The sequence below is a fragment of the Malus sylvestris genome, chromosome 16 (assembly GCF_916048215.2).
Source record: "Malus sylvestris chromosome 16, drMalSylv7.2, whole genome shotgun sequence".
Classification (NCBI taxonomy): domain Eukaryota; kingdom Viridiplantae; phylum Streptophyta; class Magnoliopsida; order Rosales; family Rosaceae; genus Malus; species Malus sylvestris.
In genome coordinates this window covers 8780956-8798951 of record NC_062275.1, presented here as the reverse complement: position 1 = coordinate 8798951, position 17996 = coordinate 8780956, and the positions used below count along the sequence as shown (strand labels likewise).

At 37.6% G+C, this 17996-nt stretch overlaps 3 protein-coding genes across 3 annotated transcripts; 1 reads left to right on the top strand and 2 right to left on the bottom strand.

The window, feature by feature from the left end:
- Positions 1 to 3014: 3014 nt before the first annotated feature.
- On the bottom strand, positions 3015 to 4627 carry LOC126606578 (protein CYSTEINE-RICH TRANSMEMBRANE MODULE 13-like). The gene is made up of 4 exons (XM_050273977.1): positions 4456 to 4627; positions 4281 to 4349; positions 3868 to 4108; positions 3015 to 3234 (listed from the first exon to the last, which is right to left on the bottom strand). Exons 2-4 carry the CDS (start codon positions 4330 to 4332, stop codon positions 3186 to 3188), a joined length of 342 nt encoding a protein of 113 aa, XP_050129934.1. The 5' UTR covers positions 4333 to 4349; positions 4456 to 4627; the 3' UTR covers positions 3015 to 3185.
- Positions 4628 to 7463: 2836 nt separating this feature from the next.
- LOC126607720 (GEM-like protein 5) lies at positions 7464 to 8826 on the top strand. The gene is made up of 2 exons (XM_050275437.1): positions 7464 to 8263; positions 8405 to 8826. The coding sequence occupies exons 1-2, from the start codon at positions 7616 to 7618 to the stop codon at positions 8621 to 8623; spliced, it is 867 nt and encodes a 288-aa protein (XP_050131394.1). The 5' UTR covers positions 7464 to 7615; the 3' UTR covers positions 8624 to 8826.
- Positions 8827 to 8860: 34 nt separating this feature from the next.
- On the bottom strand, positions 8861 to 10429 carry LOC126607721 (leucine-rich repeat extensin-like protein 3). The gene is made up of 2 exons (XM_050275438.1): positions 9945 to 10429; positions 8861 to 9399 (listed from the first exon to the last, which is right to left on the bottom strand). The coding sequence occupies exons 1-2, from the start codon at positions 10304 to 10306 to the stop codon at positions 9351 to 9353; spliced, it is 411 nt and encodes a 136-aa protein (XP_050131395.1). The 5' UTR covers positions 10307 to 10429; the 3' UTR covers positions 8861 to 9350.
- Between the last annotated feature and the right edge of the window lie 7567 nt (positions 10430 to 17996).

The following is a 17996-nucleotide window of genomic DNA, read 5'->3' as shown; positions in this document are numbered from 1 at the left end:
CGCTACTTTGCACATAAATCAGAACTACCTGAAGTAGTCTATACGATAAGAAAGGTGTAAGAATACGCTCTAGTGTTTCTCTCATCAACAGCTGTATAATAATCTAAAATCACCTACAAGTCGGAACCACCTCTTATGGTCTGTACGATATGTCGGAACCCTCTAATGGTCTTTATGACATGCACCTACTTGGATCCAAGATAAGCGTGTGGTGCAAAGTGAATAATATAAGCACTAACACCAAGGGTGCAGGTTTGAGCTTTCAATACAATTCACATCATCAATAAACCATATGAATAACATAAAACTCACCTAATACTCACCTGTGCGTCCACAACACCAATTCACATATATGCATCAAATACTAATTCATATATTTCATATAATATGCATGCATGACATTTTAAAACACACTTTCATTTAAATTCAATTTCTGGGAAAAATCAATAGTATATAGGTAAATACAAAAAATACTGCCCACTCACTGGTAAGTCGAATGGTCGTAACCCCCGTGACGTCCTTGAATGTGCTCGTCCTCGGGATAGGTATCACCTATATGCGAAACAACTATAAAAACGTTATTTAAAGCACATAACCGACAATACGTAATAACTTCTCATACGATGCTCAATTTGGGTATATGAATATACCACAGTGACCTACTCGACATCATGGACGTCGAGGTATTTTTAGAAAAAATTTTGGAATTGCCACACCCCCCCACACGCCGGGATAGGCACGGGTCCACGCGCCCCCACACGCATCCTCCCCTACCTCCAGTCGCCGGAAAAACTCGCCGGCGTCGGAAACTGGGCAAACCTGCAATCGCCCTTTTTTCGCTCAATTCTCAACCATTTTCCATGAAATTTTCACCAAAACTTCACAAATTATGAGAGGAAGAAGGCTATACCTTTAAAAACTTCCAAATCCTTCGAAATCACGTAGGGAAATTTCACCCAAAACCGGCCACCTTCAAACCTTGTGATCCCGACGTCCAAAACCTTCAAACGAACGTCCCCGAGCTTCGTGAGAACCTCCTAAAGCTCATTGTGAGCTTGGATTGTCCTAAAAACCAACCATTACAGAGTTCATGAACAGTCAAATCGGACCTTGAGTTTTCAACGTGAAATCGAAAGGTTTCTTACATGAAATGGGTATGGGTGAGTTCGTAGGGTCCTCACGAGCACAATGGTGCCTTTAAAACCTTCGATCCGTGCTTGGATGATCGTGGGTGAATGAGTCCGTACGGTTCGACAGGGAGAGAGAGAATTCTGAGAGAAGGGAGAGATATACGGGATAGGAGAGAGAGAGAGAGAGGGGTTTACTTTAAGTGTGTGGGTGCTCCTAAGTCCCTAGCCACACAAAATATAAACCAAATTTTTAATCCAACTCAATTTTTCAAAAACTTAGGGATGTATACATTTATTCGAATAACATGTCACACGTACCTTAAAAGCCTTTAAGGGCAATTCCGTCATTTCACATCCACTATAAATAAATTTTTGGGACGGGCTGTGACAATCTTCCCTCCTTATAGAATTTCGTCCCCGAAATTCATACAACACTTACTCCACTAATACTCATAAAACAACTTGGATACATCTCTCTCATTCGATCTTCTGTCTCCCAAGTAGCTTCTTCCACTGAGTGGTTCCTCCACAATACTTTTACTAAGCTCACAGTCTTATTCCTTAGAACCTTGTCTTTCCAATCCAAGATAGTCACTGGTTCCTCATCATACGTCAAATCCGGATTAATCTCCAAAGGTTGATGAGGAATCACATGTAAAGGATCTGAAACATAATGTCGAAGCATCGAGACATGAAACACATTATGTACCTTAGATAACTCCGGAGGTAACTCCAATCTGTAAGCAACTTCACCAATCATTTCAGTGATCTCATAAGGTCCTATGTACCTAGGACTTAGCTTGCCTTTCTTATTTTGTTTGATTTTGGAGAATGTGCCAATTAGAGAAATAAAGCAAAAAATGATAGATAATTCAGGCCAATGACTGTTATGAAATGAAATCTAATTATGTCTAGTTTCATAAAATAAAATAAAATAAAAACTAACGGCGTGATTGAGACAACAAAACCTAATCCAATGGTGTATAAGTGATGAAATCTAATTTTGTCTGATTTTAATTTTTTTTTTAGTTGAAAAGTTCATAAAACATTAAGATAACGCATCCAGAAATCAACTTAAAAAAACATAAGAAAAAATAAATTCATCTCGTAATCAAATTACTACATAAATAAATATATAACCTCATATAGAACCTAAAGGTATAGAAACTTTCATTGGGAGAGACTCTTACTTCAACCCCAAAGATACCTCAAAATCCAAATTGAACCATATCCACTACTTTTCTAGTCTCATGTAGAGGTGAATCCTCTTGTAATCTTTGTGGCGATTTATGCTATGTTTTGTTTTCTTTTCTAAAACGACAAAAATTAGGATTAGGTCATGAAAAGTAGAATCCACATGTCACGCTGGCATCTTGGAGCCATTCCTCTTCCAAAATTGAGCCACACGTGACACAACCCGAGCGTTCTCTGCCCATGCCTTCAAACTTGTTTACCATTCCGTTACCATTAAATTCCAGACCCGCAAGAAAGGCTACAAGCTCCGCCATTTAGACTAATTAACTACAAGGGCTTTCCAACAAATTGTAGGGGGCAGAGAGAGAGAGAGAGAGAGAGAGAGAGAGAGAGAGAGATATGCAAGCGTACGTATAGTTTTTATAGGGCCCTCTTATCTCTTCCTTCTCCAAACTCGAGTTATGAAAATATCAACAACAACTGATTTTATTACGGCACAACTTGTGGTGCTCGTATTAATCTATTATGTGCCTTTGTACTGTAGGAGTGGTATGGGGTTTTGCAATTTTCCATGTCTTTCTGTTTTTCTCCAACTTAAATAATCTAATGGCTCGTTTATTAATTGTAACTAGAATAAAATGAATTGAGAAGACATATATAAACACATATAATAGATAACAAGAATATGTGACCTGTGAAAAATGTATGTACTTGTTGATATATTATTGAAGTTGAACGTTTAACAACAAAAAGTTTTAACATACAAATTGATGGAATTGGAGCAAAACAGAATCCAATCATACATATAAGCCCCAGGCTTTTTTGGCTTCACAAGCTCAATTATATTTATAAATAATCGGCCTATAAGCAGCAGTTCTCCAACAGGCAGCAGCAACAAAGTGCAGCGCAACTGCACAATTTGTAAACAACAAGACGGAGACATCAATCAACAAAGCAAAACCGATACTTTTCTTTCAATCATTGAAAGTAAAGCATCAAATTCCCAAGGAAAATACGGCATTTGGCTGCGATAATTCAATAAGAGAAAAACACTTCAAACTTAATAGTTTAGTCATTGGAGGAAAAACCAGTTTACTTTGTAAATGGGGAACCAAAGAAATTTAACAAGTAAGAATCAATTGGAGAATGACTAAGGGATAGATAAGAGCATACACTAATTTATGCGGTTCAAGCACAAAAGATACATCACTTGCTTGAAAGTGATTTTAGAATAATGAAAGTGCTTTTTAAAAAAAAATATTCGTGAATGCTAAAAGCATGTGAAGTGCTTTCAATATCACATATTTGTGCTCCTTTGCAAAATACCTTTTACATTACATAACTGGTGCTTCTTTTAGAAGTTCTTTAAAATTTTCACGATTCACTTGTATTTTGTACTTTTACTAAGAATTGATTTGAAAAACAATTTCATCCAAAGCCATTTAAAAAGAACTCTCAAAATAATTCACAACCAATTTGATAAATAACTAATAAAAAGTAAATTGTACGCCATAAAATCGAAGAAGTGGACGGAAAGACTCACAGGCCATTAAGGAGGGAAGAGCAGCCATCGTATTCGTGGTAGCGATGGTACGGGCGGAGAGGCGGCGGGGCAGCCGAAAGTGGCGGTTGGTAGCCCTCATAGAAGTAACCCTGATATCCATGTTCCTGATGATGGGGTGGCGGAAAAGGTCCCGGAGCAGAAGGATAGGGATCTGGGAATCCCGGCCGTGGCGGTGGAGGTGGAAAGTCATTAGGCGGCGGAGGATACTCTTGCGGATACCCTGAAATTCCATCGTCACAACCACCACCAAAGAATTTTAAAATTAAACCAACTAATTCAGTCAGTTAAACCAAAAAAACCACACAAATTAATGGATTAAATCACACAAATAAAAGGGGGTGAGGCCGGGGGGGGGGGGGGTGAAATTAATTTAGAATTAGCAGGTGACTTGCCTGGTGGAAGATGATGCTGCTCATGTTGAACATGGACAACGTTGTAACTCATTCTTTTGCTTAATCCAACTGTAGAAGATGACGAGACAGGAATTCCAAATAGTTAGCAATTGATGAAATTCTATTTGGAATAAGGATCTAATTAATCAAATTAAAAACTAAGTTGGGATCTTACGTTACGTCGATCCAGTTAATGCAAACGTTTATCCGAGCGCGCCAATTATCCTAATTCTCCGACTCACTCATATAATAACGTTGATGGCGTACGTAGAGGAAACTGCAAAGAAGCTTCGTGCTTTTGCCCTGTTTGATTGAGACTAATAAAAATACAACCTTCAGGAAATATCAGTTGGATTGGAATTTGGAAGGGTTCATTTCATTCCCCTAGGTGTCAATGTCATCAGTCGGTTGAAAAAAGTTTGACACTTGGCCAAGCCATACTTCTCCAACTGTCACCCTCCTCGCAATACTTTTTTTTTTTAAAGATCGCAACGTGGCAGCTGCCTAATATATAACGGAGAAGGGGTTGCTTGCAATTTAATTTTAAAAAATTTAATCAACTTAATTACTCGTACAATAAATAAATAAAAAGTGGAAAACAGTGGCACAAACCGTTGTCTTCATCCATATGCATTATTTTCACTTATTCTATGATAGGTGTTGTATTGCAGGAAAAAAAAAATTATTTTTTGTTTTCATCATTACTTTCTTGGCAAAATAATTAAAGATATTATTTTTAGATGATATTCATAGGGACTTACTTGTTTTTTAATGTCCTTAAAATTTAAACATTTTAATGAGTCATAAAAATATAAATATAATTAAAACTCAATCCAAAAACATGAAAATAATGTTTTATAAAATACCAACCATACCCCTTAAGGCTTTAGGGTTATTAGTATAACCCAACCATCCAACAAAAATTAATATGTGGCATAAGTTCAACCCATCCTTGACTATTTATGCAGAATTAGTTCAATCAGTCATCGACTATTTTTGCAAAATCAGTTCAATCAATCATCGATCATTTTTTGCAGAATCAGTTCAATCCGTATTCGATCATTTTTTTCATAATCAGTTCAAGCAATATTCGCCTATTTTTGCAGAATCAGTTCAACTCGTCCTCGCCCATTTTTGCAAAATCAGTTCACCCATCTTTGACCATTTTTTCATAATCAATTCAATTAGTCCTTAACTATTTTTTGCAGAATCAGTTCAATCATCCCTCAACTATTGTTGGAGAATCAGTTCAACCCGTTTACGACCATTTTTACAAAATCAGTTCAACCCGTCTACGACCATAAAGGGCAGATCACCCTAAAACCCTATACAACAATACAGCAACAAAGTTGAGCTAAAACAATTTTTCAAGAAACATGCATAATCATTAATTATTCATGCATTCAATCCCATATCATGCGTCTAAATTCATCTTTTTAAGTCAAATTGCTTCATACTTTTGGTGAGATTTATACTTCGAGATGAGAAACATTAGGAAGACAAGCGGAAATATAGATAACAATTAATGCAATCTATTCTCTGTCCCTCTCTTCCGCCCATCTGCCCTCCACCCTGCACACGGGCATCACTCCCTATATGCATCTTTTCAAGTTTATCCCCTCAGATGTTAAGATGGCAGATGTCATCATCCGAAGTATGTATTGTATCACAGAAAGGCGTATAGCCTAGACCTGTAAATGGATCGGGTTTATTGGATTTGGGTCGAGTTGAACCCGACACGTTAAGTTAACGGGTCATCCGAACTCAACCCGTTAAGCTAACGGATCATTCGAACCCGACCCGTTAAGCTAACAGGTCACTAGTTTTACCCGTTAACATCCGTTAACAATTATTATTATTATTTTTTTGCATAAAGTTTATTTTTTGTTATTAAGACTTTACTAAAATTACTAAAATATCCTCAACTAACGGGTGCTAACGGGTCCTAACGAGTCTAACGAGTTGACCCAAAGTGACCCGTTATTTAACGGGTTGTTAACAGGTTCACCCGTTAGCGACCTGACCCGTTAAGCATCCACCCAAATACAAATATTAACGGGTTAGGTCGAATCGGATTAACGGATTGGGTCCAAAATGCCAGGCCTAATATAGCCTGATAGGTTAAGATGTTAAGGTGGCAGATAGCCATAGAAAAAGGCATTTACCGTACAAAAGCCTTTGTTCGAAATCGGGATTAGCACTTGGCAATCGCGCGCAAATAACCCCATCAAAAATTTCTGGGAAAGCCGCCGTCAAAAAAAGTTTGGAGCCGATGGAAGCATAGGAGGTATAATTGGGGGTGGTGATAGCGGAACAGAGGCGGTGGTGGGGAGGGATGTAGACGGAACCATACGAGGAAGGTGGCCAGTCCTTCATCGCCAGGAGTGAGGGTTTGGGGGAGGAGGCGATGGGTTTTGGATGCGAAGGCGACGACGCGTGACAGAATTGCAAAAAAAGAGAGAAGGAGCAACATGATAGAATTGTGAAAATATTATCATGATAAAGGATATTTTTGTAAGTTACACTTCAAAAAAAAAAAAAAAATCAAAGATGTCATCTTTTATATGTATCAACTTTTGTCTCTTCTTAAAATGTTTAAGAGGTGTTGTCTCAATACAAAATTAGGTATTAAAAGTATACTTTATGTGTAATTTTTCCAAATTAAAATTAAAATTGTTTATTTTTTAATTATTATTTATAAATATTATATTTAAAAATTATACAATTTAAAGAAAAAATTATTCAGTTTAAAGATTTTTTAATCATACATATTCATAAAACAATTAAACGTTTAGTTATAAATATGTTATTTGATTAAAATTATTACCATTTAACACCCAAAAATAAATAATTTTCAAACTGAATAAACTTTTTATAAATATAATTTTAGACAATGGTAATAAACGTTTCAATTATGATATTCGAACTCAAAAGTTGTTTAATCGTAAGCGGCTGTATACAACAATTATCCATGTTGATTTTTTTGTAATTCAATTTGGCATATGACGTAAGTGAAAATATCCGAATAGAAATATTAGTCTTAAGATTATCACAAATGCTATGACGGTGAGTCGGTAGGACGAACTAATCGTGTTACGGGGAACTCGAAGCATCCTTTGCCCTTGCAAATTACCAAAATAACCCAATAAAAAACGAATGCCTCAAAATATCACAAAAACCCGCGTCTGTCTGTCATCCTTTTCACGTCTCATCATCCAAAATCCTCAATCTTCCTCTATAAAAACCTCCTTTTCAATCCAAAATCCAAACAAATATCCTCGATTCATCATCATCTCCACACTACAACTCTACCTCCAATCTCCGTCCAATTTACCATGGCAGCTACACCTGAACAAACTCACCCCCATTCCGAACACCCCCGTCAGCAACCACCACCACCAGAGGCGGAGGACACTCACCCCCATTCCGAACAATCCCCTCAGCAACCACCACCACCAGAGGCGGAGGACACTAAGAAATGGGGGACCCACATCATGGGCACCCCAGCAGCCCCGAACGTCCACCCAGACAACCAGCAAGCCGCCCTATGGAAAGCCGCCGACCACCAGCAAATCCCCCAGCAGCAGCCCTACGTCCAGCACTCTCCGATCGACAAACACACCAACAACCCCTTTGAGCCGGTTATCCAAGCGTTCAATTCCTGGAGCGCTAAGGCGGAGACCATGGCCAGGAACATCTGGTACAACCTCAAAACGGGGCACTCTGTTCCGGAAGCGGCGTGGGGGAAGGTGAACTTGACGGCGAAAGCCTTATCCGAAGGCGGATTCGAGTCGCTGTTTAAGCAGATTTTCGCGACTGACCCGAACGAGAAGTTGAAGAAGACGTTTGCCTGTTATCTTTCGACGTCGACGGGGCCGGTTGCCGGGACTCAGTATCTGTCGACTGCTAGACTGGCTTTTTGCAGCGATCGTCCTCTGACTTTTACTTCTCCGTCTGGACAAGCAGCTTGGAGTTACTACAAGGTAAATAACTTTAAATTAACTGTCCAATCATGGTTTTACTCTATAATTTGAGCCATGTTTTACTATGGTTGTAAAGTTTCAGTTGTCGCGATTCAACTTTGTAATTTGAGTTGATTGTAAAACTGTATTAATGTTGAACAGGTGTCTATACCTTTGGGAAATATAAGCACCGTGAACCCTGTGGTGACGAAAGAGAATCCGCCGGAGAAGTACATTCAGATCGCCACCACAGATGGCCATGAATTCTGGTTTATGGGTTTTGTTAATTTCGACAAGGCATCCCATCACATCTTCGAATCTGTAGCAGATTTCAGAACTGCTGGGAATGCGGTGCAGCAAGTGCAGCCGGTTCCTGGCTAGAACAACTACAAGGAAGATTTCACGTTTTGGATGTTTAAGATCGTCATCTTCCTTTCCAGATTTTGTTTCCGTAGTTTGGCTTTGATTTGTTTCTTTGTTTGTATGTATCATGTATGTACGTGGTTCCTTTCCGTCTCTAGTTAATGTAAACAACAACAAGGACGTCTTAGAATCGGATGAATAAAACAAATTTCAGACACAAATGAGCGCTCAGCAGAAAATCACTCTAAAGAAAAATGAACACCAAAACCAACCAATTTATTTCAATCAAAGATCCCAAGGCCGTTTAGCCCATCTTGGCCCAGCTTCTTGTATTGTATACGAAAGTGTCACATAACCTAAATGCATCGAATTGAAAGAACAAGAATAGCGTTTCAGAAATCAGGCATGCCAGCCGCCAAGAAAGCCGCCCTTGGTTTTCTTTTGGGGTCGGAAGAGTTGCAGGCCTTACCATCTGAGAAGTGAGCATGATCCCTCTGCTCTACGTGTTTTGATCGAGGGCGCAAAGGTGTGGGCTGCTCAATTACACGAGGTGAAATTTGAGTATGTTTCGTGTCGTCGTTGCAATGAGTAGCCCATCGATTAGCTAAGTTTGCATTAACACTGTGATTAATTATGCAGTACGTAGGGAGTAAGGAGTTTCCGCTCTCCTCAAATAAGTAATTGAGTTCAACAATACTAATTGTTATTAATACGAATGCTTGTCGAGCAGATGTATGTAAATGGCCTAAGGGCAGCACGCGTCCAATATCCAGCAGCAACAAATTGCAGCCAAACTGAAAACGATGTATACAAGACACAAGGGGTCAGTGAAGGTGAAGCAGTGGAACAAGAGCAAACTAAGGAAGCCAAAAAGTAGATTTACCGTCCTACAATCTAGAATTTAGGCATTTAAAAGTAGAAGCTTAATTGCAGACGTCACACTAGATATGCACCAAAGTTCTAATAATTTAGATTAAGCTAAGGAACTGGATGAAAATAGAAATAAAAATTAATAAAATCTGATTGTCATTGACTCATAAGCAATGAGAAAATGAAAACTTGTTATATTGTTATAGTTAATCCTAGTGTCAATTGGAAAATAATTTCAGTTTTTACTATAAATTATAAGTTTGGAGCTGATTATCATCAAGAAATTAGATTAATTTTGGATTAATTTTGGATTAATTTTGTCCTTAAAAAGTAGAGAAATACAAAAGAGCAAAAGAGTAAAACACACGATTACTCAGTTCCTGCAAAACGTGATATGATCAAACTATTAATGGAAGAAACTGGAAGCTAGCAAGTGAGAGCAGTAGGGAGAGGGTGAGCGTGTACATACCAGCCTCTAAGGATTGAACAGCAGCCAGGGCCATCATTGTCTTGTACTGAAGGCTGCGGTGGTGGGGTCGGGGTTGGCGGCGGCGGAGGATAAAAGTAACCCTGATAGCCAGGTGGTGGAGGGCCAGGAGGAGGACGAGGGGGAGGGTAGTCTGGTGGTGGCGGCGGTGGCGCATACGCTGGGGGAGGTGGTGGTCGCCCGTACTCCGGTGGAGGTGGCGGCGGTGGCACGTACTCTGGTGGAGGTGGTGGTGGCGGTGGCGCGTACTCTGGTGGAGGTGGAGGTTGAGGTGGAGGTGGTGGCTGCCCGTACTCTGGCGGAGGCGGAGGCGGAGGTTCACCGGGAAGTGGTTGGTACCTCATTGCTTTGCTTAAGTACTAATTATCAAGCCCTTTTTCTTTTGGTAACGTTCTTCCACCACATGCATTCATCTCAACATTACAACTAACTAATGAATTATAGTATCCATCTTCCGTCCCCATGAAAATCCGGGTAATAAATAAAGCTGGTGTTGCACCCGCTCGATCAAAGTCAAAAGTCATCCACGTGTTTAACCTAACATCCATCCTCAACAGACTTTCACCTACCAGTCAAGAGACACAGTCACTTTTCTTTCACACCCAACACTCCATCGTTTGCCAATTACAAAGAAGAAATAAAAAACAAATCTGTCTTTTTACCAAAACCACAATGACTAATGATTAAAAATGGCTCTTTAGTCAAGATTCAAGAGATGTTTAGCGATTCACTACTTACTACGATGATTTTCTGGCATGTGTTTAGGTTTTATCGTAAAATGTTTCGACATGATTAACAGCGAAACCATTCAATATGAATTACAACCTATTCTTTTAAGTTTTTGACGTGGGACTGCATTCTTCGACATCGTTTTCCTTTATTTTATTGTACAATAATTAGACATTTAGATGCTTAAAACAGAGAAATAAGTCTATGAAAAAGAAAACAAAATACGAAGAGCTGACAACATTGCAACATTCTTCAATCTACTGCTCTACAATTTAGTAATGCTTATTTTAGATCTTCTCATGCTAATATAGTCAGCTACCCAAAGAGTGTGAGGCATATGAAACTTGTAAATTAGGTTTCTTGATTTTTTTTGTTTTAACAAATGATATTATTTACACGGGAGAGAGAGTGGGCTTAGCCTCATAATGAGCTAGCAATAATGTGGTTCAAATTTGTCTTTAGGGAAAAACATAACTTAAGACTTCTCACTTACAAGTGAAAAGAAACATCACTGGAATGTAGAACTAAATGATTTTTTTAATATTTAAAATTGAATAGAAAATATGAATTAAAAAACTACAAGGTGGGCAAGCCCACTGGACCTTCTTTGGACTCGTGAAAATTAAGTAGGAAGACCAGCAAATGGACTCCTCAAAGGTGGGCAAGCCCAATGGACTATCTTTGGTTTTTTCTTCAGTCATGTCCATGGCTAGTTGTAGTTTGGAGAGTCACACACACTAACATAACCCAATATTGATATCCTAAACTAATATTGGAAATTGGGGTCCAACATATACTTGAAATGCAAGGATTTATGGGACTGGAAAAATGATGGATCTTGGAGGGAGTCTCAAGGGTTCCAACAGGCACTGATAGTGGCTAATGAAGTTGAAATTCAATCAAATTTTCTCTTAAAATAATTGCTCTAATAGTTAAGAATATTCGTCTTTAAATCACGGCATCCTGGATTCAAACATCTCATTCTCCTAGTGTAAATTAAAATAATAAAAGCGTAAAATTAACAATTGCATGGATTGATTTATGAAAAGGGTTAACAACATTGAAAGTAGCTAAAAGGGTTAACAATATTAAGTAGAATAGATTGAATATATTTGTCCAATTAGTTTTAAGTGATGTGTATTAGTAATTGAGGGTTGGGAAAAGATTCAAAATTGAAGAAACAAACGAATGCTGGGTGATAGGGAAAGAGAGGGACAGATTGACAGAGATTCCATTTATGCAGAGAAACGTCTAGATCACAAAGGAAAACATGTAGAGAGATGGTAAAGAAATAGACAATTAAGCTGTGTCTATGTATTATACACTGTAGAGGTCGCACTTGGTGCGATGGCAAGTGCCTTCGCCCATGAGCGGTAGGTCTCGGGTTCGAGACTTGGGAGCAGCCTCTCCATAAATGGGGGTAAGGCTAGCCGACATTCACCTCTCCCAGACCCTGCGTAAAGCGGGAGCCTTGTGCACTGGGTACGACCTTTATGTATTATACACTGTCATCTGTGTGGGTTGAATTCATAACCGTTGGATCTTTAATTGCACATCATGATCCAATGCCTTATTCAAATCACTGGAGCGTTTGAATATATGAATATTGGATCTTTACCTGCACGTCTATTTGATGCCTCATTCAAACGGTGTGCATGTTACACTGGAACATAATAGAATTTTCGAGTGAGTTAAGGGGGTCCTTATCAAATTGCCTGCAGTACTTTACTAGTATCAGTCAGTCCTTTTGTCTTTGACCAACTCACCACCCAGACACAAAGGACGATATATCTTTAAAGTCCCCTTTCCTCTAATAATAGTTCACCTTTCATCTCCTAGCTGCATAATAATTCATCTCTTTCTTTTTACACAGTCCACACTCCGCAGTACTCACTGCATTCTTCGATCGACGCATAGATTCCTTTCTGGTTTCTGGCAACGAAAGCCTGCAGGAAAGGTTCCTTTGTTTGCCCCCACACACCCGCCAGTCTTCAGACCCCGTATGTACCATATATATCACTGGTAGTACTACTCCTCCCTCTTGGACCATATTCATCCATGCATCTTACCTACTTGATCTCTTTCAGTTATACCAATTTGATTAAGCATCACTATGTATCTCTCTCCCTCTCTCTGAAATTCGAATCTTTAGGACGGAGGGCCTCACGTCCACACATCCAACCGCTAGCTGCACCCTGCACCCCCTTGTCACTTGTCACAGCCTCTTCCTTCCGCTTCCACACGCCACATATATGTCTATCTATATTCTACACTTTTATGCAGTTCAACTTCTGCTATTCAATTCTACTTGAAGCTAAAATTTCCAACATAACACCCACATATATGATCACATAACTAGTATTGCTATTATTAAAAATGAGAACCATGTACAGCGTCATGTAATTACTTTTTAATCTTGATGGGGTGCGCGAGTTACTTTTCAATGCTACTTGTTATTTTTAGCATAAACATTACAAGAGATATCTCAGTTATACAACAAAATGTCTCTATTTCCAAAGGCAGTCTTTCTTGTGGTGTGCTTAGCAGCTGGTGGAATCAAAATAAGGACATGGTACCTGTGATTTGCAGTAGGTAAAGTTTTGAAAGAGATATTTGGATTCGTTTCAGATATTGCTTTTCTTTGTAAGTTTTACCTACACCATTTCAAAATTGGTGTAGGATTAGGGTTGCAAGATGTGACATGGAAGTATTCTTATTTAGTGGTCCTTTTGGTTTAATTGGATATGCTTACTTAGTGTGCCTTTTGCTTAATTAGAGTCACTAATTAACTTTGGTTTCTCTCCAACACCGCCGTATTAGGCCAGGTAAACCATGGCTTCACCATCCTCTCTCTCTTTTGCTGTTTGGGCTTAATTTCATCGTTTTGTGCTTGCCAAATTTCATGGGTCAACACAAGCGTTTCAACTTTTAAGAAATGACTCATGCACTTGTTTTATCTTTCAAATAAGCTCGTTTATTGATGTCATTTGATTTTTCTTTAATTCAGATAAAATTAAGGGCTAACCACCTTTTATATCCTCAAGAGTTGAGGTGATTTTTAGGTCAAGAAATTTTAATTTTCTCACATTGCCTCTTATGGTTTTAAAAACCATATCAATTTACACCTTTTGTATATTTGAATGCCTAATTATTCATTAAATTGATGAGTTTTTTAGTCAATGTGATGCAAATGTGGCTTATATATCAACCTAGTAACGGCTTTCATAATAACTATATTATCAATTCAACGAAAATTCAAATATTTTCAAAACCTAATGGAGCAGTATGAGAAAATTGAAACCTCATATCCCATTTTAAAATCATCCCAAACATGAAAGATGTAAAATGTAGTTAGCTATAAAATTAATTAAGAATGTCTAGGTATGCAGAGATAAAAACAGATGTGCGAAAGTCTCTCTAACATTTTTGTTGGATGATATGTCCAATCTTGTGGATGAAAATATAGTTGTTGTCTCGTAGGAATACATCAAGACGCAATGACAAGAACAAACCACCTTCCCTCAAATCATCGACCAACACTTACAACATACGGCAGAAAAAATGAATGACTCAAATGGCTTGGAGGTCAAAGGGCCCAAAATTTGTCTACTAAAGAATTCTTGAGTTGATTACAGGGTCAATTAAAAGTTAAAACATCATTGACAAATTGACACATCATGGAGAAGTTGGGGGAGTGGGATCCCCAAAGTAGTCATATTTTGACAGTGAAAAATAAAGGAAAAAGGCAAAGATATTGTGGGACTGAGAATTTTATGTCGACAGGGTTTGTCTTCCGTGTTCATAATCTCTTCCACACTACGGTTAGATGGTTTTCTTTCTCCTGTGTTAAGCGGTTGACCAAACTAAACAAGCACAGCTCGTTCGGCAGCATAGGCATTTAGGCATGGAGGCTGGCTAGGCTAACAATTTATTTATTTGGACAGCCTAAATTTTGACTTTTATTTTAATTTGTTAGATTTTTGGTCACCAGAACTCCGAAAGCTTTTGGTTTGTGCTACATGCCAATGCCATCGCTTTATCCACCAACCTTGTCCACTAAGTCGATCTCCACTCCGCCCCATCCGGTATTTTCACGCGTGCAAATTCAATCCACAACTTCGGAATTGTTGGGCTATATATAGGGTAATCCCAAACTAACAAGGTTTTTCATTTTATAAAGGTCAAGAGAGAACGTATATCGTATGCAGCTTTACCTTTATTTTAGAAATGAACTATTTCTCTATATATAGAGAGAAATACTTTTTATTCATGTTTGTTTGTGTTGGAGCAATATTAGAAAATATGAAAATAACACAAGCATTCTAATAATAATAATCACATAGAAATTCACGACATCAATTATGTATGAGACTAATATAAACAATTAGAGATAAAGTTAGAAAAACTGACAAACTTGGAGATTGAGGCTTGCATAAATGCAATGTCCTAAAGATAGAATTTCGCCCCTACTCTTGTGCTTGTAGTTCGATAGGCGTCCATCTCCCAGGATTCAACAATCTATAATCCGAAGTCAAAGCACTTCAATCTTCGGACTCTAGCGAGCTTCATATATTCTGTACTCTCAAGACACGACTCGGATTTCTACTAAGACATTGGAAAAAACTCTTCTCTTCATTTTTCTTAGACAGGTGGGATGCTTGAGTTTATATATAACTCAAGCCACCCTTTTTGAAACAATATGACTGTTGTCTAAAGTTTCAACGAACAGATACAACTTATGAATTTGAATTCAACTATGACACATGACTCTTATTTTCCATTCATACAAAAATTAAATATTATAATATTAATTATAATATATAATTTATAATTTCCAACAATCCCCCACATGAATGAAAAATTAGGAAGAAATTGAGAGTACAGGCGGACAAGAGATGCATCGGGAGAGGTGTCTTTTGGACTTGAACTTACCCTAGTGAATACTTATCGGATTTACTTGGTGACGCAGTGAATATAGAATCTTGAACTGTTCACCGCAGTAGTAAACCGAGACAATAAGCAACACACATCACTAATCCTAATATATTCCGGTTCATACGGTTGTGTTCATTTTGGTCCTGAACAAATCCCAGATTCATGAGAGCTTTAGAGAATTTAGCCATCTCATACTCATAGAAGCGACCCACTTCTACTCTCACATAGGTGACCACTGATTAAGAATACTCTGCAATATTCCTCTTATTTATAAGATATCATTGTCATTAAGTATAAATATACATCCTAAAACGTCTGCAGACAACACACTTCTTCCATCATAGGAATGAGGTATATAGTGTGTTAACTTCTTTGAATCATGCCCAACCAGTTTGCCTATTGAACTTAGACCATGGGATCTCCAATCAACTAAGTTAGGTTTCCGCCCGGCTGATTCGTTAATTATGTTGGCTTTAGCCTCATTCCCCTCGATGATCAACTTGCTCTCTAGTCTAACCTTTGATAATTGGATCCACTACTAGGTTGACTATTTTTAATGGTGTGCACAATCCATCTTATGAAATTTTATTTCATACGAGAGTAGTTGTTTGACATTGTTTGAAAATGTCAAGTCCTCAAAATTATATTAGGACTTAATTACTAAGTAATTTGCTAACACTAAGTACTTGGGTAAACTCCCCCACATTTAAGGTATTTGTAAGGTCTCTAACCTTGCCATACCTTAAACAAGTTATCCATAATAAGAGATATTGCTTATTATTTCTTTTAAATGCAAATTATTCTTCGTAATTTAGACATTGTTCTTTGCCTTATTTGGCAAGCCATCATAATACATGCAGGACCATTGATATGCTTACTTAATAAGCATCATCAGGCATAATACATATTTTCAAATATCCCACATTTTAGTGTCTAATTTTTTTTTTCTTTTCTCAAAGACCCCCCACACTTCCAATGTATAATTCCTCTCACATTGAGTGTCTATTCTTTGCAAGATGATAATAACTCATCTAAAATGAGTTCAAAGATTTAATTTGAATACAGTATCTTCTTTTGTTATCACAAAAGTTTTCTTACCATGAGTAACCATTGATAAAACACACTCATTGGTTGCCATTGCTTACTAAATAAGCAACATAACGTCTTTCTGCAAATTTACAAAAAATCCCCACACTTATGCAAGCCTCAATCTCCAAGTTTGTCAGTTTTTCTAACTTTATCTCTAATTGTTTATATTAGTCTCATACATAATTGATGTCGTGAATTTCTATGTGATTATTATTATTAGAATGCTTGTGTTATTTTCATATTTTCTAATATTGCTCCAACAATCTAAAGATAGAATTTCGCCCCTACTCTTGTGCTTGTAGTTCGATAGGCGTCCATCTCCCAGGATTCAACAATCTATAATCCGAAGTCAAAGCACTTCAATCTTCGGACTCTAGCGAGCTTCATATATTCTGTACTCTCAAGACACGACTCGGATTTCTACTAAGACATTGGAAAAAACTCTTCTCTTCATTTTTCTTAGACAGGTGGGATGCTTGAGTTTATATATAACTCAAGCCACCCTTTTTGAAACAATATGACTGTTGTCTAAAGTTTCAACGAACAGATACAACTTATGAATTTGAATTCAACTATGACACATGACTCTTATTTTCCATTCATACAAAAATTAAATATTATAATATTAATTATAATATATAATTTATAATTTCCAACAGTTTGTTACTTCAACTGGCAAAAAAACATTAACCAATAATTCGAATTAAAGAGTTGTAAGGGAAAATGGACAGAGGGAGAGATTTTAACTTTGAATTTGGATGTGTGGTGTGGACAAATATTGCTTTGTATGGCCACCTTTATTTTGGCTGTTACGGGTATAAAATGGTATTAGAGAGGTGATACAAATGTGATATGAAAAATATAGTAAGTTTAACATTTTTGTTAATTTAGCATGTTATCAAACACTCCGCATTCAAACATGCACCGAATTTTGCCATAATTTTACAATGCATCAGTGCATGATATGCACCAATATATGAAACAATTAGATTTACATGATTAAAATTTAACAATCACAATTTAGCTGCTCAAATACCCCCTTGTTGTGGAAAACCCATGTATTGACACCATAACCGGATGTTCATGGCTCTGTCCTGATCTAGTATGATAAATTGACATCAAATCAATCGATAAGAAAGAAAAATTACCAAACACAAAAGCGTAGGATTGATTAGTACCTGTCCTCTTCCAAAAGGAAAATTCAAATATATTCGGAGTTTCGCATGATAATTAACAAGTACTGTGATTAATAATAACGAATTAATTTACCAAAAATAAATT